We start from the raw sequence: 16,836 nt of genomic DNA, 5'->3' as shown, positions 1-16,836 counted from the left end.
TTTGACAAAAAACACATGCAAGTTTCTTGTACACAGTATATTTTAATTGGAACAAATCCACGTCATACACAAAACAGCTAATATGTTAAATCTATACACAGGTGGGTTGGTTTTCTGAACATTTAATCCATTTTGTTTAATCTAGTTTACAGTCAGTGTGTGCAGCAGATAACACGAACAATACACTGAGGTGTGACATGCTCGCTAAAGCACAGGTGTCAAACTCAAGGCCACACCATTTTAGCTGGCCCGCGATGGCAAATGATGTATACTTACCACGTTGATTGCTAAATAGAAAATTGTCTTTATTTTTTGTTCTTATGTTGAAATGTTGGAGGAATTCTTTTACCAACCTACATTTTTAAATAAATTGAAAAATATTGAGAAAAAAAACGTTTTTACCAAAAAATACAACAGTAAGTAATTATTACTTGACATTTGGAATTCAACTCTAACGCCAATCCCGAGACCAGTTCTCTTTGTGAAGACTTGTGTTCAGTGCAACAGGATACAAACAATGGTAGCTCGGCCTTGATTCTCAGGTGTTGATGTTAGCGTCCGTCAGAGACGTGCTCTGCAGCAATATGTTAACCTGTAGGTAGGAGGCCGATGAATGCCTCGACGGGATCAATTAATGCTGATCGACCTGCGCGGCCATATTAGGGCCCCTCGGGCAACGCGGGGAGGAGGACGACGGGGCGACGAATGGGAAGTTTGTGACTGCGAAGCTTGTGACTACGTTATTGCGAGGACTGGAAGTGGGTGCTGAAAAGAGAACACAAAGATTATAGAAGTTGAACTTTCTGGATTAACCTAAAATGCAGTTACCTTTACAGGCGAATATAATTAGGCTTTGCACACAAGTTGAGTTTGATGTGGCCGATATGAATCATTAAATCATTCTGAGGTCTAATTAAGATTTAAAACAAAAACAGCAGTTGTGCACAATAATAACAATGATTAAATAGTCTTAGAAGCACGACAGATCTGTCCGCTCATCTGTATTGAGACTGTTCACTTCGCAAAATGTACGTAACTAGAGGCAAAAATTTGTGCGGAATCTGGTTTCCACATGGAACATATTGGATAAGGTACACAGGAAGTTTAACTGCATGGGGCGATCAGTCCCCCTTTTCCCCGATGTCAACTGGACTAGGCTCCACCATCCCCACTCCCCCACTTGTAGAAAAGCTCTAAACTCATCTTACCACAAGATACTTTGTGTTGCTGAGGACCACTGACAGGGAAACCATCCTGGGAAAGAGCCACTGCGCCACCTTGAGTCTGGAAAAGAGCACATTCTTTATGGGAAGGAGGCAAGTATGCAGGATGCACTCTTGTCCTGAAGGGGTGAGGTCATCACCACCCACCTGAACCTGATTGAGACAAGCCTGCAGTTTCCGCTTTGCCCTCCATTTGGCCACCCTCAGTCTGGTCTTTTCTCGCCGCTCCCGTACCTAAAGGTGAAAAATCACCTCAGTGATTCCCAACCGCATGTTGCAGAAGTCTCGTGGTATTTCACTCACCAGATCAGCCAGCAGAGGCTGAGGCAGTGTTTTTTCCAGCTCTCGCCGTCGATTGAGACTTCGCCGCCGTAGCTCGTTGCGCCGCAGTTTGTACTCTTCGTACAAACTTAAGTCCCGCACCATCTGGCGTGGAGCACCCGGTGGCAGCGGGGCATTGGCGGGGAAAGCTGTCTGAGGTATGGCAACTAGCAGATGCCCAAATATGACGCATCAACAAGGAATTGACATGCTATCTTACAGAAGGTACTCACAGGAAGAGCTTGGTCCAGCTGAGCTGAAACCCGAGGAACATTTTCTCTGGCCGGCCTGAAGTCCTGACCAATGTGAGCCAGACATCGGAACCTGAAGACAAGAACATCGCAACAGCAAAGATCTTAAGGCAAGACCATGAAATGCTAAACACTACATTCCACATTGTTCAAGTCCTGCAAACACAAGGTACTAGTTCTGTACACTAGCGATGGGTAGATGAGGTGTCATGAAGCGTTTCAACACATTGCCAAACCTGCTGGACCTTAAAAATCCCTACAGGCAAACCTAGTTGACAGACTCAACTGACACTGATTTGATGACCTAGTATGTACAATAATATAATTTAAGTACTGACATTGCCACAAGTGACGAATGGGGATTAGAGGAGTGAGTCCAGGCTTTTTCCCTCCACAATTCCTCATGCATCTGATGTATCACTGCTATCACTTGTTCTCAATACATGTTGGACTGTTCCTGCATATGGATAGCTCATTTGCAGCAAAAATGAATGGGTCCTTCCTTAAAGTACAAACTCTCACCTCTGGCTGGACCAGGTGGCCTCGGTTCATCTGAGTGTCCAGCATTAAGCACGTCATGACTTCCTGCTCCTCCTCTGGTTCCTCCTTGATACAGATCACCTGCTGATCCTCTTCTACCTTCACCTGCAACAAAACAAAGCAAATGCAGGTCACTACTAAGGTCAAGGCCAGAAACAATATTTCTTTGAGGAGCAGTTTTGCTGATCAATGACATTAAGAGCAACTTTATAATTTTGAGGGGCAAATTTTTGCAGGTGGATCCCAATATTATGGATAGAAAAATAGCAGGGCAGTGAAGACAATTATTGCCCATGCATAAATCATCCAATCAGCAATCTGATTTATTTGAGTGCTGAGTCTTAATTTTGATGTTTGAGATCTGATTAATTTAATGATTTCTTTATTATGGTTGCAAAGGCTAATTTCCATCATTATTGAATGTCAGCAATAAACTGGCGATATTTCCGAAACAAGGTATCATATTTGAATATATAATGTGTCTAATTCTTTTTTGTTACATGCGATCACCTGTGTTGTGGAGATGGCCAGGGTTGACCTCTCAACTTGTGGTGGGCCATGAGGGGATGGAGGACTGGTGGCAGAATGCTGGCCAGCGTCAGAAGTTGGGAAAGGAGGCAGAGTCACTGCAGCATCGGTGGCGTCCAAGCTTTGATGCATGGTGACATTCCAGCTGCCCTCCTGGCCTCCACCGCCAGTGCTCAGAGGAACATCTTGGTCCATGTGACACAGCAGAGCTGCACACACACAAACTGATGTTCAAAATGCCACTCAAGGTAGGATTATGTTGATGCTGACTCAAAGATTTGCCTAACCGGAACTCTCCAGGCATTCTGTGCTCATGGGGAGCGAGACTGCCAAAACGCAGTCGGTTGGTTCAGAACTAACCACTTGCACGTCTGGTTGACTGCATGATCTGACGTAACGCTGATTCGTGCACTGTGGAGATTCTGTCAGCAAAACAATAGAGATAAGGGATTAATTAACACATACTTTTGTTTTTTTTGTAGCAGCCCTACTGCATACGTTGTGTTGTGGGATTTATGCATAGAAAAATTGTTTTTGGTTCCTTAACAGGTCCTTTCTAATCCGTATTAGGTCCTCTAAGGACTTACCTCTGTTGCTTAATGGCAGATCATCAGCTGTGGAAGTCTGAGAGGAGCACGAAGGTGACGCTCCTGCAGAGGAGCCACCTGCCTGTGCCGAAGTGCATTTGGGCTGATAGCTTCGTGCCAGCGAGGTGCTGGAAGCTCGGTGTTGCAGCTCCTCCTCAACGCCCTGCCTGTAATACTTTAGTTTCAACTCTGTGTAGCGCAACTTGGCTCGGACATTGTCATTCTCCTTCTCCTTTTCTGCCTTCTCTCTCTGCAGCGTCAACACGTCGCGCTTCATGAGTGCCAGCTGTGCCTTCAGCTCCTCAAATTTCACTCCCACGACCTTCAGCATCTCAGCCAAGACCGTCTCCACGGCTCCGTTCACCGCCTGCTCCACCACGGTGCCCATCTGGCCTCGTATCAGTGAGACAGCAATGCTGACATCCATCTCAGCACACCGTTGAATCTGACCTGGAGAGACAGGTTTATTTTGGTAAACTCTGGTACTCCTACCTCCACATAACTCGCAGCAAAAGACACTGAACTATAAGTTACAATTAACCTATCCTAATGTATACAATCCAATGTATTCAATGGGCTGCATAAACGTCTACACAACAAAAAAAACCCATTATAATTACAATAAATAAATAAAACGGCCTACACGTCTACTCGATCGCAAACACGTTTTGGACCAAGTGAACACTGAAAACACTCGATTAATACGTGGCCCATACAACCCAAATGAGTTAATATACCTTTAAAACAAACATGACATTCGTGGCTAATGAGACGGTAAACAGTGCTCGCGTTTTAAAAACGCATACAAAATGATTTCATAAGCACATGACAGTCAAAATACGATGCATAATTAAACATTCTCAACGTACCGTTATGACAACGATCAATTTTACCGGCGCGACAGATTATTCCCAGCAGCCAGAGGCAAAAAAAAAAAAAAAAAAAAAGCAAAACAAAATAATTTCTGTCTCCGTGTATGAGAGGATTCCGTTTATTCTTCTTCTTGGCTTAAGACAGCTTTACGCATAAAACAAATAATGCGATACTGTCACCTAGTGGACGTGGTGGGGTTTCACAACAACAGTAGTGTTATGTTCAGTTCTGTAATTTATTGACATATACGTACATGTTCAATTCATGAAACAGTGTAATAATACATAATGATCTCATTCTAAATATTTTGCTATTTAGTCCATTCATCCATTTTAAATATGGTTTATCCTCAGTGAGACTAAGTGGGAGGCAGTTAGGATTTGTTGTCAGCTAATTGGAACGCATAGACAAAGAAACTCTCATATTCACACTGAGAGCAATTTGCCTTCAAAATACATACACAAAAATGCATGGGAGAACATATAAACTACATGTGGAAGGCCCCAACTTCATAACTGTAAGATGTGCCTAGTTGCAAACAACTTGACCCCTAAGTTTTGTTAGTGCTGAATAACATATCATTTTAGAATGTATATTAAAAATTGTATTAAATCCACTATTCAAAACATCAGTGATACAGGGCAGGAGATCCGCCTCACAGTTCTGAAGTTTTGCTGCATCGGCTTGGTCCTCTTCGGGCCCTGCACTGGTTTTGCTTTTTCACCCTCCAATTTAGGTTACTTCTGATGCAGCAGTTTTAAGAGTTTATGGCCTCATAAACCTTAGTGGACTTTAGGTCCAGCAGCCTTAACAAAGTGAAATAGGAGTAGACCCACGGCTTGGAGATAGCCTGGGTGTGTGCCATCCCCTCTGCCTCCAGCAGTAGAGCCCTTTTGAAGGCCATCTGCTGCTCCAACAGCGTCATCTGCCTGTATGGAGAAGAAAGTATTCGCAAAATATGACAATATTAACAACAAGACAACACTGCGCTGTATTTACGCGGAGAGTTGGTCCGCCTGCACCCTGGACTCTTCTTTGACCCTCAAAGCTTGTTCTTCGCTTATTTGGTGCTCTTCCTCTGTGGTCCTTCTCTCTTCCTCCTCCTGCTCCTTCATAGCGAGGTACTCATCTCTCTCACTCTCGTTCAGCTCCTGTAGGATCTTGCACACCTCCTCCTGCCTCTTCTGTTTCTCGAGGTGCAGATGTTCCACTTCCGCTACAGTAATATAATAACTTAGTATTATTATTATTAGATGTCATAGAAGTAGTTTTTCACCTTTCCTCCTCCTCGCCTCCTCCTCCCTCATCTTCTGCAGTCGCTCCATCTGTCGCCTCCTCTCCTCTTGCCGCCTCATCGCCATCTCACGTGCCGCCTGCTCCTGCTCAGCTCTCTCCTTCTCCTCCTGCTCATGTTTCCTCCTCTCCTCTTCTTCTGCGAGCTTCCTCATTCTACGGTTGGAGAAACAAAGTGGCAATAGAAAGCGTTAGAACACAACCTGAAGGTTCTTTCTTACCTGAGATGTTCAGCTCTTCTTCTCCGGTCTTCCTCCAGTTCGTTCTTTATGTTCTCCTTCGCCCTCTTTCTTTCCTCCTGCAGCTGCATTCTTTCTTCCTCCTCCTGTTCCATTCTCCTCCTCTCTGCTTCCTGCCTTCGTATCTCAGCTCGGTCAGCGTGATGACGGGTCACTTCCTCGTTGCTTCTGGAGGTCTAAAACCATGCATTAATGTTCAATAGGTAAACAGATTTTTTCCCGATCAAGACTATTGTATGATAGATCTTATATTGTGTTCTTTACCAACCTCAGTCTTCACCAGTTTTAACATCAGCTGTTCCTCAGTTACCATGATGGTGGAACACGACGACAATTGACCTTGAGAGGATGTGAGGACCCTCATGTCAGCCGAGAGACCCTCGGAGGAAGACTTCAGAGAGCTCCTCCCATTGAGGCCCAAGGACACAGAAGGAGACATTTGGAATTCAACTGAATGAACACTGCCGTAAGTGCTGTTTTTGTCATCAGCGGAAAGGCGCTCGTGGTTTTCTTTAATGGAGGTATCAGCTTGTGGTTTTCTGTCAAAGTGTCTGGGGGGCTTTAGGTAAAAGCCTTCATCTGTTTCCTGTTCAGCTGCCACCTCCTCATTCTCCAGACCATCACTGAGTTGTTTATGAGAGGAAACATTAAGACCATCTGCAAATGGGATAAAAAAAACATGAACATTTCAATATTCTAAACCACTCTTTTCACTCTTCCTTCCTTCGTGGAATTTTAGGAAGTTCCTATAGAGTATGAGTCTACCTGGAGTTCCACGGGGAAGTGTTTTAGGGCCATTCAGTTTGACCACTACATTTTCAAAATAATTATGGCTGCTTTTATAAATGTACGAGGAAGTTTGAGTTAGTTTTCATTTCTTCAAAAGCATTTTCACTTTTATTTTATTTCATTAACAAAATGTTTTCTCAACTTCAATTTTAATCACTTCATTAATTTTCCTTAACTATAATAACCGTGACCTGTTCCAAAAACATTTATATTGCATGTGATATTCTGTTACCATGCTGTGATATTCTGTTGTGATTTGGCTTCGTTCTTCCGATCAACTCTTCCATCGTTTCTTTCTCTCCTTTTTCCTTCGTCCTCCTCTCACTGTTCTCTCTTTCTTTGATCCTTCTCTTCTTTTTCTAAAAATAAATCACGTGATTGGCAAAACAATAACCAAACCGACAATGATCAACAAGATTCCTCACCACAGATGTTACTGCAGAATGTTTTTGGGTCTCTGCTGCATTTTTCTTTGCCTGATTGTCATTCGTGTGGATTTTAGTCTGGTGAGCATTAGTGTCTTCTTTCTTCTGCTTTCTCACAATTCCAACTTTGTTCTTTCTGGATCGCATCTGCCCTTCTTCTTGTGACTTGACAGTTTTCCGTGTAGGGTTCACATTTGAAACCCTAGGTTTGAATAAGCACTTTTAATGGTTAGAAAATGTACACAAAGGAAGGATTTCTGTAAGTTTTTGTTTGCAAGTTGGTCTTCTAACAAATGCTCGGTTTTTGAAAGAGCCCAGGCTTCCACGCAATGCAGTTTGTTACAATACAAGCTTATTTGTAAAATGCATTTCACAACAGTTGCTGATGTGGGGCCCCAAGTCACCCAAAATGTTAAAGGCTAAAAAAAAAAGGCTAAATGCACAAAAGCTTTAGTGAAAAACAGTGATGGTTCTTTGAACACAGTGTCCATGCTTTCATCTCACCCCGCAGCTTCCTTTGCGCTGTTAGTCTCTACGTCCTTCTGCAGTCCAACCGCAGTTTCCTCTCTCAGTGGTTTTCTAGTTGCAATACCCTGCTGGATGGAGGTGGTACTGCCAAAGCAAAGTTGTAAATGTTTCAGCATCGTTCCATGTTGGCCTTAAAATTTATACCTGAGTCCAGATTCTTGTGTGGGAGCCGTGTCGTTCCCAAGCTGGTCGGTACGTCCTGAATTGGCTTTTGGCAGATGTACAGCGACCTCCTCGTGCTCCGCTGTGCAGCCTCCTGCAGGAGGAGGCTGTTTCCTTGGTGACAATTTCTCAACTTTGTTTTGAACATCTTCATCTTGTTTGTCTTCCCATCGTGTTTCTTCCATTGGATCTGCTCTCTTTGTATTTTCATTTGTTGTAACCACTAAAACAAAAAGGAGTGACTTTTGATATTTTGGGGGAAAAAAAAGACAATAAATGGATAACCGATATATGAATGGATTACCTGAATTAGCAAGGCTGCTGGGTGGTCTTAGGTCAGACTCTGAAGATTTGCAAAGATCCAAACACTGGTTTAACAACAACATAATTTTTGGATGCCACATATGCCAAACGAACAAAATTGTAAATGAGAAGGAAAAACTCACAGTTTTAACAGTTGTGTCGTATTGAACATCACCAGAAAGTATATTTGAGCTGAGCTCCTCCTGATCTTCTTCTACAATGAGGAAGTAAAACATTTACCACCGACTGGTCTTTCCATCCATCCTGTGGTAGCCATTGTGTGCCAGGGGTGTGTCTTTGTGTGTATCGTATATACCTGCATGTGTGTGTTCATGATGCAGCACCATGACAAAGGGTAACGTCTCGCCATCTGCAGACAAAACCTGGAAAGCTGTGAAGGGCAAACTGCAGGATTATCTGATGTTGACTTTTCCCACCTCAATAATACCTCAAGGAAGATGTTCTTTATTAGCACAACTTCCTGCAAAGCTTTTTAGCCAAGTTATTATTACTTAGTAAGTCGCAATTGAGGTGGATAGCCACAGATGAAACAGGAGCAGGCAAGTTTATTATCACCGGGCTTTGTTTTAGCCATACCCAAATAAATACTGAGAAATTTAAAAAGAGCTGTATCTCAACAACTCTGCACTAAAATGTTCTCAGTCTTAGCTTATTTTCGGCACTTAATGTATTTCGACACAAATCACAAAATTGACTTTACAGGTCTTAGTCATTTCCTCACCTTTCTGTTCTGTGTCATTGTCGTCACCAAGGACTTGGTGCTGGTCGTTGTCGTAGAGTGACAGTTGGATAATTTCCCCGTCAGGGCCAAGAATCACACACCCAGCGGCTTGGCCTTTCTGCCAATCTGACAACAAGCCACAATATTAGGCACACATGCACCATTTAATGACCTCTGAGTAATTCTAGTTACTGAATGTAATGTTTTGCTATGCTATGCTATGCTATGCTATGCTATGTTATGTTATGTTATGTTATGTTATGTTATGTTATGTTATGTTATGTTATGTTATGTTATGTTATGTTATGCTATGCTATGCTATGCTGTGCTGTGCTGTGCTATGCTATGCTATGCTATGCTGTGCTATGCTATGCTATGCTATGCTATGCTATGCTATGCTATGCTATGCTATGCTATGCATTCTACATATGTACCTCTTAGCTCCAGTGGTAGAACTCCCCTGACTACACTTCTCTTAGAGTCGCTGGAGTAACAGGAATCGTGGAGATCGGGTACTCGATTATGTGTAAAGGCTGAAGAGCTCTGCCTGCCTGGACCTCTGCATCCTGAAGCACACCTAGAGACTCCCACTGGCAGAGGTAGAGAGGACAGAGCAAAGCACAAAATAGATTGGAATTACAGTGTAAACACAAAAAAGACACAAATAATAATGAAATTATGTTCTATTTTGATGCACCATGTGCCAGGCCCAGCAGAACCTTTGATGATTTCTCCAACTGTTGCCCATGCTGCAACATCTCCTCACAGAATTCTTTCGCAGTTTTGACCCTTCTTCTTGCTTTCCTTTTACACTTCATCTGTTCTGTATGGATGAATAACACAATCTTACGCAAGTCAAAACACCATTATAATAATTTCTCACCGTATTTTTTAACAGGGAGTAACAGAGGAAGAAACAAGGGACGATGGTGGCAATCCTCCGGACATTCTTGGGGGTGAAATTCGACCCATCTCGGTTCTGTTCGGACTTCTTGCCGAGTCCGTGTCTCACTGGCATGCCCCATTGTGTTGTCTTCTCCAGGAGGTAGGCACTGCTTGTGATGAACTTTAGCAATGTTGGAACCTTCTGGTCGTACCTGAAACAGCCAAGTCAAACCCAAATGTTGGGGTTTATCTTTTAAATGCACTAATACACTGAACCAGAACATATTTAGATGTTGCTCTGCTGAACATTGGTACTGCTGGAGAGCTGTTAGTTTACTTTTAACTTGTGTTAAATCTTCTTTAAAATCAATACTATTCTTGCTATAACCATAACCTATAGCAAAATATATATAATAAGTATATCTTGGATCACCTGAAATTCTTCTTGTTCTTCGAGGGTTATGTGGTCTATACAGGTCTGCAGATCAAGGACCAGATCCAACTGGACCCTTCGGTCACTGCCCTGTTTTTCATTCTGATCTGCAGACAAGCTCAATTTGAAGGTTCAACCAGATACAGATGATTGAAACACTTTGTGTTTTACCTTTAGGTGGATTCTCCAGACGGGAGTTGTTTTTTCCAGGATCACCAAGCAACTCTGTATGGTGGTGTGCTCGTGTATCATAAAGATGGCAAACACTTGCATGACGGATGTTTGGAAGTGGAGGTAAGGTAGGCGTGGCAAATCTGGAGGTCAACTAGATCAGAGACATGAACTGTCCAAATGTAGCCATAATCTGCAGTTTGATGCAATCAGCAAAATTGAATATGTATCATACAAATATTTAATATTTTCGCCCGAGTGGTCATTTCATTTACCCGACCATTCTGTTGCTGACGCAAGAGGCGAGCGTCTGAGCTGTGGTCCACTTCCTGCCGTGTGACCCGCCTCCTCCTGCCTGACACCTCTGACCCATGTTCAGTTTCTAGCATAACCAAGTCCTGAAGACACAGGAGATCAAACCTTTGGTTCAGCTCTCGTAAAGATGAACTTTTTATTTAGTGCTCATTCTTACTCGTGAGTACAGAACAAGAGGGCCTCGGCGAGTGCTATATGTCTTCGGGATTGTTGACACTTTACTCCCTAGTAGGCTTCCGCTGTTGGTCAGATGCAGGAGAACATCATGGGATTTCCAGATATAGTAGTCCTATATCAGGGTCATATATTTGAATGACATATTTAGGGATTGAAGTAATAGAAAAGCCACAATATGAAAAGCATTACTTTGTATTCTATTTGCTAAGAATCAGATCAAGAAAGAATTAAGGAAATGACACAAAGTGAAAGTCAATGCAACCTCTTTGTCTCTAACGCTAACATATCAAGCAAAATTTAACACCTGTGGCGTGTAGCAGACGTCCAGTCGGCCATGATCGCCTGTACTCTCCGTGAAGACTCGAGCGTACCCCCGACTCAGCGGCGATAGAGACAAATCCATGGCGTTAATTCCTATCTCGTCTAAAAAAGCATTTATTAAATGAGCATATATTCCAGGGTCAATGGTGTCATGGATCTGGTGGAATTCCTAAAGGTGGGAAAGTTTGTCAAGAATAATAGAATGGACGTACGTACCTACTACCTCCTAAGTTTGGGTTAGAGCATGAATGTATGCTTGTTGCTAGGATGTATGATTCACTACTTTGTGTTACCGTTGCCCCCAGCTTTAGCTGCTTGGATTAACATATGCACACACACACACGTACACGCGCACACACGCACGCACACACACGCACCTTTTGTATGAAGTATTCCCAGAATTACAAATTTATTTTAATATTATTATTTAATTTTACTGACTGTTGTCTATTTTGCGTATTGTGAGTGGAGTTCCACAGGACAATGTTTTAGATTAATTGATTTTTAGTGAAGTTTGATTTCTCCTCACCACTTAATCAATCAATCCATCAATCCATCAATCAATCAATCAAGGACAACCAAGGCCGTGCCATTAATTTTTTTTTTAACAAATTCTGTTCATGCTGATTATCGATTGGTCCTTAAATTGATCCTGAAGTCACGATCAGGAACTGTTGTTGACGTAGCAACGACAAGGATTGCGAGTAGAGCGGGCAGGCATTACTAATCGTCACAGAAGCGTCGCTTGCAAGTTAACTTGTAGTAAAGGAGTGTAAAGGATCGGAACGAACCGCACTGGCTGGCGGATTGGTTGCCGCTGCTTGGCCAGGATGCTCAACACGTTTGACTGGATGGAATCGCTCTGAGCACACTGTAAGCATTGGCGTTAGCTTTAGGACATGGACGCGACATTAGTGTGCTAGCGAGGCTAGCTGTAGTGTCATGCTAGCGGCTGTCATGAGGTATGACGCGCTCGTGAGTACTAAAACATTTCTTTGCATACATTATAGATAAAAAAACTGTTAAAAGATGAACGAAGAAATTGTTTTCAATATTTTTCCACAACATAACCATAAAAATACCGTCATAACACAATGGAGAAGGATAAAAAAACGTATTGATGACATTGTGATGATCAATACATCTTTCACACAGCTGACGTATTGATGATCAATACGTCCAATACACAGATAGCAAAAGTACTCAATGCATATTCAAATTGAAGTGCAGATATATAGCAAGGAAATCTGCCAAACGACTCACATTTCTTAAATCTTGTAAATCAGGTCAGTCACATCTGAAGGTGTTGCTGTATGTCAGAGTGCACTGTAATTTTTCTTTCTCCCAATTTCTCAACAAACAACTAGTGTAGTGTTGACAATGGTGCTGCAGCTTCCCTTGGTGGTGACCCTTCACGTGGACCTGCTTCTGATCCTGGTGTCGCTGCTTGCCTTTTGGACCCGGGTGCACCACATTGCGCACCCCAACGCTGTCGTGTAAGCAGCACTCAGCACACTTCACAATGTCATATTTAATATACATTCTCTCTGCATGTGCTTTCGTTTGACTGGCAACCAGTTCAATACCCTAAAATGTTTGGGATAGGCTCCAGCACCACTGCGACCTTTGTGAGAAGAGGCAATTTGGAAAATGCTTATAATGAGACATGGACATGTTTGTGTTGTGTGTCTGTGTGCAGTTTTGATGAAGTGTACTACGGACAGTTTGTGTCTCTTTACATGAAGAGGATTTTCTTCATTGATGACAGTGGACCGCCACTCGGGCACATGATCCTGGCATTGGGGGGTAGGTTACCGTAATGACCCCAATACCTGTCTGTGTGACTCTGTCACTGATGTGTTTGGGCATGTGCACTTTGCAGCCTACCTCGGAGGATTTGATGGAGACTTCACATGGAACCGAATAGGAGCAGGTAGAACAACATAAACTTTGTTGCGTTTGTGTTTTGGATTGTTGATTTTATTTGTGTGTTTTGCGTGACAGAGTACCCATGCGGTGTGAGCGTGTGGAGTCTGCGTGTCCTCCCGGCTGTGTGTGGAGCTTTGTGCGTTCCTCTGGCGTATTGCGTTACTCTGGAGTTGGGCTTTGGTCACGTGTCAGCGTTGGGAGCAGCGCTGCTGCTGTTGCTAGGTAACCACATGTCACACTCGCACAGGCGGACGTAGTAAATTGATGTGTCTGTGTTGTTGTTGGCAGACAACGCTCTGATTGTCCAATCACGACTGATGTTGCTGGAGAGCATCTTGATCTTCTTCATCCTCTTGTCCTTCCTGTCTTACCTGCGTTTCTACCGTGCTACCAGCAGGTGAGTCCAGACCCTCGGTGCTTTTGAACTTTGCAGGGCGGACATAGTGTGAGCTCTGACCTGTGACCTTACAGTTGGCCTGTCAGATACGGTTGGCTCCTCCTCTGTGGAACATGCTGCGCTGCCACCATAGGGTGAGAAACACAGACAGCATTCGCGCCAGACACAATCACAAACACTAAATGTGACTTGTGTGCGTATGTTCAGAGTGAAGTACATAGGTGCCTTCTCCTACCTGCTGCTGGTAGGCATGGCCTGTGTGCACTGCTGGAAGCTAATTGGCAACACTCGAGTGAGCGGTGTAAGTGCACACATGCACACAGATGTACACGAAGCATCCGCAGAAGCACTTTAACACGTCTGTGTGTGTTAGGTGAATGTGTTTGTTGAGTGTGTGTGTCGTGGTGTGTGTCTGCTGGTGCTTCCTGTCATGCTCTACATCCTCTGCTTTTATCTGCACCTCACTCTTCTACACCGCACTGGACCACATGACCAGCTGATGAGCCCCGCCTTCCAAGCTAGCCTTGAGGTACACGTGCGTGCACACACACACGTATTGAAAAATACATAATGCTAATTGATTGTATCATTCAGGGCGGTCTGTCACGGATCACGCAAGGTCAGCCTCTGGAGGTGGCTTATGGTAGTCAGGTGACTTTGAGAAGCTCTGCCTCCCATTCAGTCCCATGCTGGCTGCATTCACACAAAGCCAACTATCCAATTAGGTAAGTCTCACACAGACCAGCAGCCAATCAGATGGCACCTTGCGAACTCTGTGTGCGTGTGCAGGTATGAGAATGGTCGTGGCAGCTCTCACCAGCAGCAGGTGACCTGTTATGCCTTCAAGGATGTCAACAACTGGTGGATTGTCAAGAATGCTGATAGGTAAGTGGCCCAGTGGGTGGTTGGTGGGCACGGTCAACGTGTGTCAACGTATCCGTCACGTGTGCATTGCGTGCCTCAGGGCCGATCTTGCCGTAGGGCATCCTCCTCGCACAGTGCGTCATGGCGACATTGTCCAGCTGCTTCATGGGATGACATCACGATTCCTCAACAGGTAATCAGTCGTCATCGAGCATGCCCGTGAGCACGGTAGTTACTTTTGTGTTTTGTTCTGTGCGGCAGCCACGATGTCGCAGCCCCCGTTAGCCCCCATGCCCAGGAAGTATCGGGCTACATCGACTTCAACGTGTCCATGCCTGCGCAGAACCTTTGGAGAGTGGTAGGTCACCTCTTTTAGTTTAGTTTATTAATTTTGTTAGCTAAAATAGCCTTGGTGTTGCCAGCTAATGTAGGCTCTGTTATAGTATGTATGATCAAATTAAGCATTTCATGGAAATGGTGAAACAAGAGTCAATTTCCATACGACGTTTGGTTCAACACAATAACAAGTCTTGTCAAAATTCATGAAAGTGATGAAAATGACGACAATGATGGTTGTTACGATGATGATACTGATGATGCTGGTTGCGGGCATTTCAGGACATTGTGAACCGCGAAGATGATTCCGAGGTGTGGAAGACCATCTCATCAGAGGTTCGCTTCATTCACGTCAACACGTCAGCAGTCCTCAAGGTAGGAACAAGATGTCGCCTCACACACATCATCACCCACATTTACCGTACTCCTGATTCACACAAACCTATCTGTGAATATGTGCGTGCGTGTGCGTGTTAGCTGAGCGGCTTGTCCCTTCCAGACTGGGCGTCGGGTCAAATGGAGGTGGTTGGAGAGAAGGTGAAAGGTCACAGCAGCGGCGTGACATGGACAGTGGAGGAGCACAGATATGGAACCAGTACGCCCAGGAAACACTCACCACACTTTATTATTGACCACAGACACCTTTCATACTGTTCAGTGTGCCAACTTCTTAGCTAACAATGGCAGAAGGCAGCCTGCGTCACTGGTTACACTTTATTGCCTTAAAAGTAACCGTCGCTGTCCCTGGTGCTGAAATAATGTTTTCTGTATGCTGGAACCTGCACCAACCATGGTAAACATACAGACATATAGTGTGCATGTTCACATGTTTCCAGGTGAGGAGCAGAAGGATAGGGAGGCGGAGCTTCACTCCCCTTCACACATTGACGTGAACCGGAAAATTTCCCTGTGGTCCAAGTTTCTGGAAGTTCAGGTTGGTCGTAATTGCCAAAGATGATGTTGCAATATGGTGCTGTTGTGGAAAGTGATGTCAGGCTGTGATGTCACCACTAGTGGCGGATGTTGACGGTGAAACAGGAAGACAATGAGCACAAATATAGCTCCGCCCCTTTGGAGTGGATCACCATGGAAACAAACATCGCCTACTGGCTCCACCCATCCACAAATGTAAGACACACACAAGATTGTCATGTGAGAGTGAGGCAACGTGTGTGTCTGAGAGATTATAACATCTATGTATGAACATAACGAGTGAGTAATCTGTGTTTGTGTGTCAGGCTCAGATTCACCTAATTGGTAACCCTGTATCATGGGGTGTGGCCAACCTCAGCCTGCTGGCTTATCACATCATGGCAGCCATTTACCTGCTGAGGAGGAGGCGGGGCTTCAAAGACTTACCTGAAGGTACACGCGCACACACATTAACCAACAAACATCCCGTGCTACTAATTTTAACGTGTTTTTGTTTGTGTGTTTGTACGTGCACGTGCGTTTGCAGCTGCGTGGGAGCGTTTCATCTTGCTGGGCGTGTTGTGCGTTGGCGGCTGGTTGTTGAACTTTCTTCCTTTCGCGTTGATGGACAAGCGTCTGTTCCTTTACCACTACCTACCCGCTCTCGTCTTCCTGTACCTGCTCAGCGCCGCCCTGTTGGAGCACGTGTACACACACGTACTCAGGTACATGCACACACACAATACTCGTACATGTGCACATACAAGGAAAGTACCCTTGTTACACAGACATGGGCACAAACACACACACCTGCCATGGACGCTCATACTGTAGTTTGGCATTGACATCATCCATGCTATGTGCGTGTGTGTCTGTCCGTTCATGTGTTTTCAGCAAGGACACACACCGCCGCGTGCTGCTGGCATGTGCATTTGTTGTGTTGCTGTGCGTCTTCCTGTCCTATTACATCTTCAGCCCTTTGACCTTTGGGAGCCCAGAACTGTCAGCCGATCAGCTGCGAGCGCTCAAATGGAGGCGCTCCTGGGACATCTTATATCGACGGCGCTAGACTCCTCCCCCCTCATGACATTATACAGAGGGGGACAGTGCGTGCAAAGACGCCACATCACTTTTAACAAACAATAAAGTTCAAGTTTATTTTTTCTCACGTTGCTATTTTTTTTTGTCCTGGGACCCATCTCAGGTTCACCCTGGAATAGTTACCGACCAATTCAAAAGAATATAAAACATTCACTGTAGTTGCAGAGCCCACAAGCACAATGATCAGGATG

General features: G+C 44.3%; 3 protein-coding genes across 9 annotated transcripts; 1 reads left to right on the top strand and 2 right to left on the bottom strand.

Moving 5' to 3' along the window:
* Positions 1–22: 22 nt before the first annotated feature.
* LOC148394170 (uncharacterized) lies at positions 23–4,463 on the bottom strand. The gene is made up of 10 exons (XM_088382101.1): positions 4,320–4,463; positions 3,451–3,900; positions 3,151–3,285; positions 2,846–3,072; positions 2,318–2,440; positions 1,778–1,868; positions 1,527–1,711; positions 1,371–1,457; positions 1,209–1,284; positions 23–765 (listed from the first exon to the last, which is right to left on the bottom strand). Exons 2-10 carry the CDS (start codon positions 3,875–3,877, stop codon positions 632–634), a joined length of 1,485 nt encoding a protein of 494 aa, XP_088238227.1. The 5' UTR covers positions 3,878–3,900; positions 4,320–4,463; the 3' UTR covers positions 23–631.
* Positions 4,464–4,528: 65 nt separating this feature from the next.
* Positions 4,529–9,641, bottom strand: kiaa2012 (KIAA2012 ortholog). The gene is made up of 15 exons (XM_088382092.1): positions 9,502–9,641; positions 9,239–9,394; positions 8,805–8,930; positions 8,379–8,453; positions 8,206–8,276; positions 8,064–8,127; positions 7,742–7,982; positions 7,574–7,681; positions 7,070–7,271; positions 6,877–7,003; positions 6,124–6,512; positions 5,838–6,031; positions 5,600–5,772; positions 5,323–5,539; positions 4,529–5,252 (listed from the first exon to the last, which is right to left on the bottom strand). Exons 1-15 carry the CDS (start codon positions 9,620–9,622, stop codon positions 5,081–5,083), a joined length of 2,436 nt encoding a protein of 811 aa, XP_088238218.1. The 5' UTR covers positions 9,623–9,641; the 3' UTR covers positions 4,529–5,080.
* Positions 5,782–16,712, top strand: pomt1 (protein-O-mannosyltransferase 1). Of its 7 annotated transcripts, none has more exons than XM_088382093.1 (22): positions 5,782–6,321; positions 9,703–9,849; positions 10,300–10,416; positions 12,474–12,602; positions 12,806–12,912; positions 12,989–13,039; positions 13,111–13,257; positions 13,324–13,432; positions 13,507–13,566; positions 13,640–13,733; positions 13,806–13,961; positions 14,027–14,157; positions 14,222–14,317; positions 14,397–14,489; positions 14,558–14,654; positions 14,915–15,007; positions 15,110–15,227; positions 15,469–15,566; positions 15,647–15,760; positions 15,871–15,997; positions 16,092–16,269; positions 16,439–16,712. In XM_088382093.1, the coding sequence occupies exons 2-22, from the start codon at positions 9,731–9,733 to the stop codon at positions 16,611–16,613; spliced, it is 2,409 nt and encodes an 802-aa protein (XP_088238219.1). In that variant the 5' UTR covers positions 5,782–6,321; positions 9,703–9,730; the 3' UTR covers positions 16,614–16,712. The 7 variants fall into 7 exon arrangements, with proteins under 7 accessions (XP_088238219.1, XP_088238221.1, XP_088238222.1 ...); XM_088382095.1 differs by lacking the exon at positions 5,782–6,321 and adding an exon at positions 9,247–9,403; XM_088382096.1 differs by lacking the exon at positions 5,782–6,321 and having other exon boundaries at positions 9,693–9,849.
* The last annotated feature ends 124 nt before the right edge of the window (positions 16,713–16,836 follow it).

The sequence above is a fragment of the Syngnathus floridae genome, chromosome 8 (assembly GCF_059516105.1).
Source record: "Syngnathus floridae isolate MCC-2025c chromosome 8, RoL_Sflo_1.0, whole genome shotgun sequence".
NCBI lineage: Eukaryota > Metazoa > Chordata > Actinopteri > Syngnathiformes > Syngnathidae > Syngnathus > Syngnathus floridae.
This window is presented reverse-complemented; position numbering and strand designations above follow the sequence as displayed.

What these genes read in the sequence shown, in the direction of transcription:
- pomt1 (XM_088382093.1), top strand. Translation starts at nt 9,731, where the DNA reads ATGGTGGCAATCCTCCGGACATTCTTGGGGGTGAAATTCGACCCATCT. An exon ending in ATGGAACCGAATAGGAGCAG is followed by an intron (nt 13,040 to 13,110) that starts GTAGAACAACAT and finishes TTTGCGTGACAG; the next exon opens with AGTACCCATGCGGTGTGAGC. An exon ending in AAAGCCAACTATCCAATTAG is followed by an intron (nt 14,158 to 14,221) that starts GTAAGTCTCACA and finishes GTGCGTGTGCAG; the next exon opens with GTATGAGAATGGTCGTGGCA.
- LOC148394170 (XM_088382101.1), bottom strand. Translation starts at nt 3,877, where the DNA reads ATGGATGTCAGCATTGCTGTCTCACTGATACGAGGCCAGATGGGCACC. An exon ending in TCTGCCATTAAGCAACAGAG is followed by an intron (nt 3,286 to 3,450) that starts GTAAGTCCTTAG and finishes TTTTGCTGACAG; the next exon opens with AATCTCCACAGTGCACGAAT. An exon ending in TGGCCATCTCCACAACACAG is followed by an intron (nt 2,441 to 2,845) that starts GTGATCGCATGT and finishes GTTTTGTTGCAG; the next exon opens with GTGAAGGTAGAAGAGGATCA.
- kiaa2012 (XM_088382092.1), bottom strand. Translation starts at nt 9,622, where the DNA reads ATGAAGTGTAAAAGGAAAGCAAGAAGAAGGGTCAAAACTGCGAAAGAA. An exon ending in CAGCAGCCTTGCTAATTCAG is followed by an intron (nt 7,983 to 8,063) that starts GTAATCCATTCA and finishes TTTTTGTTTTAG; the next exon opens with TGGTTACAACAAATGAAAAT. An exon ending in GGAGGCGAGGAGGAGGAAAG is followed by an intron (nt 5,540 to 5,599) that starts GTGAAAAACTAC and finishes ATATTACTGTAG; the next exon opens with CGGAAGTGGAACATCTGCAC.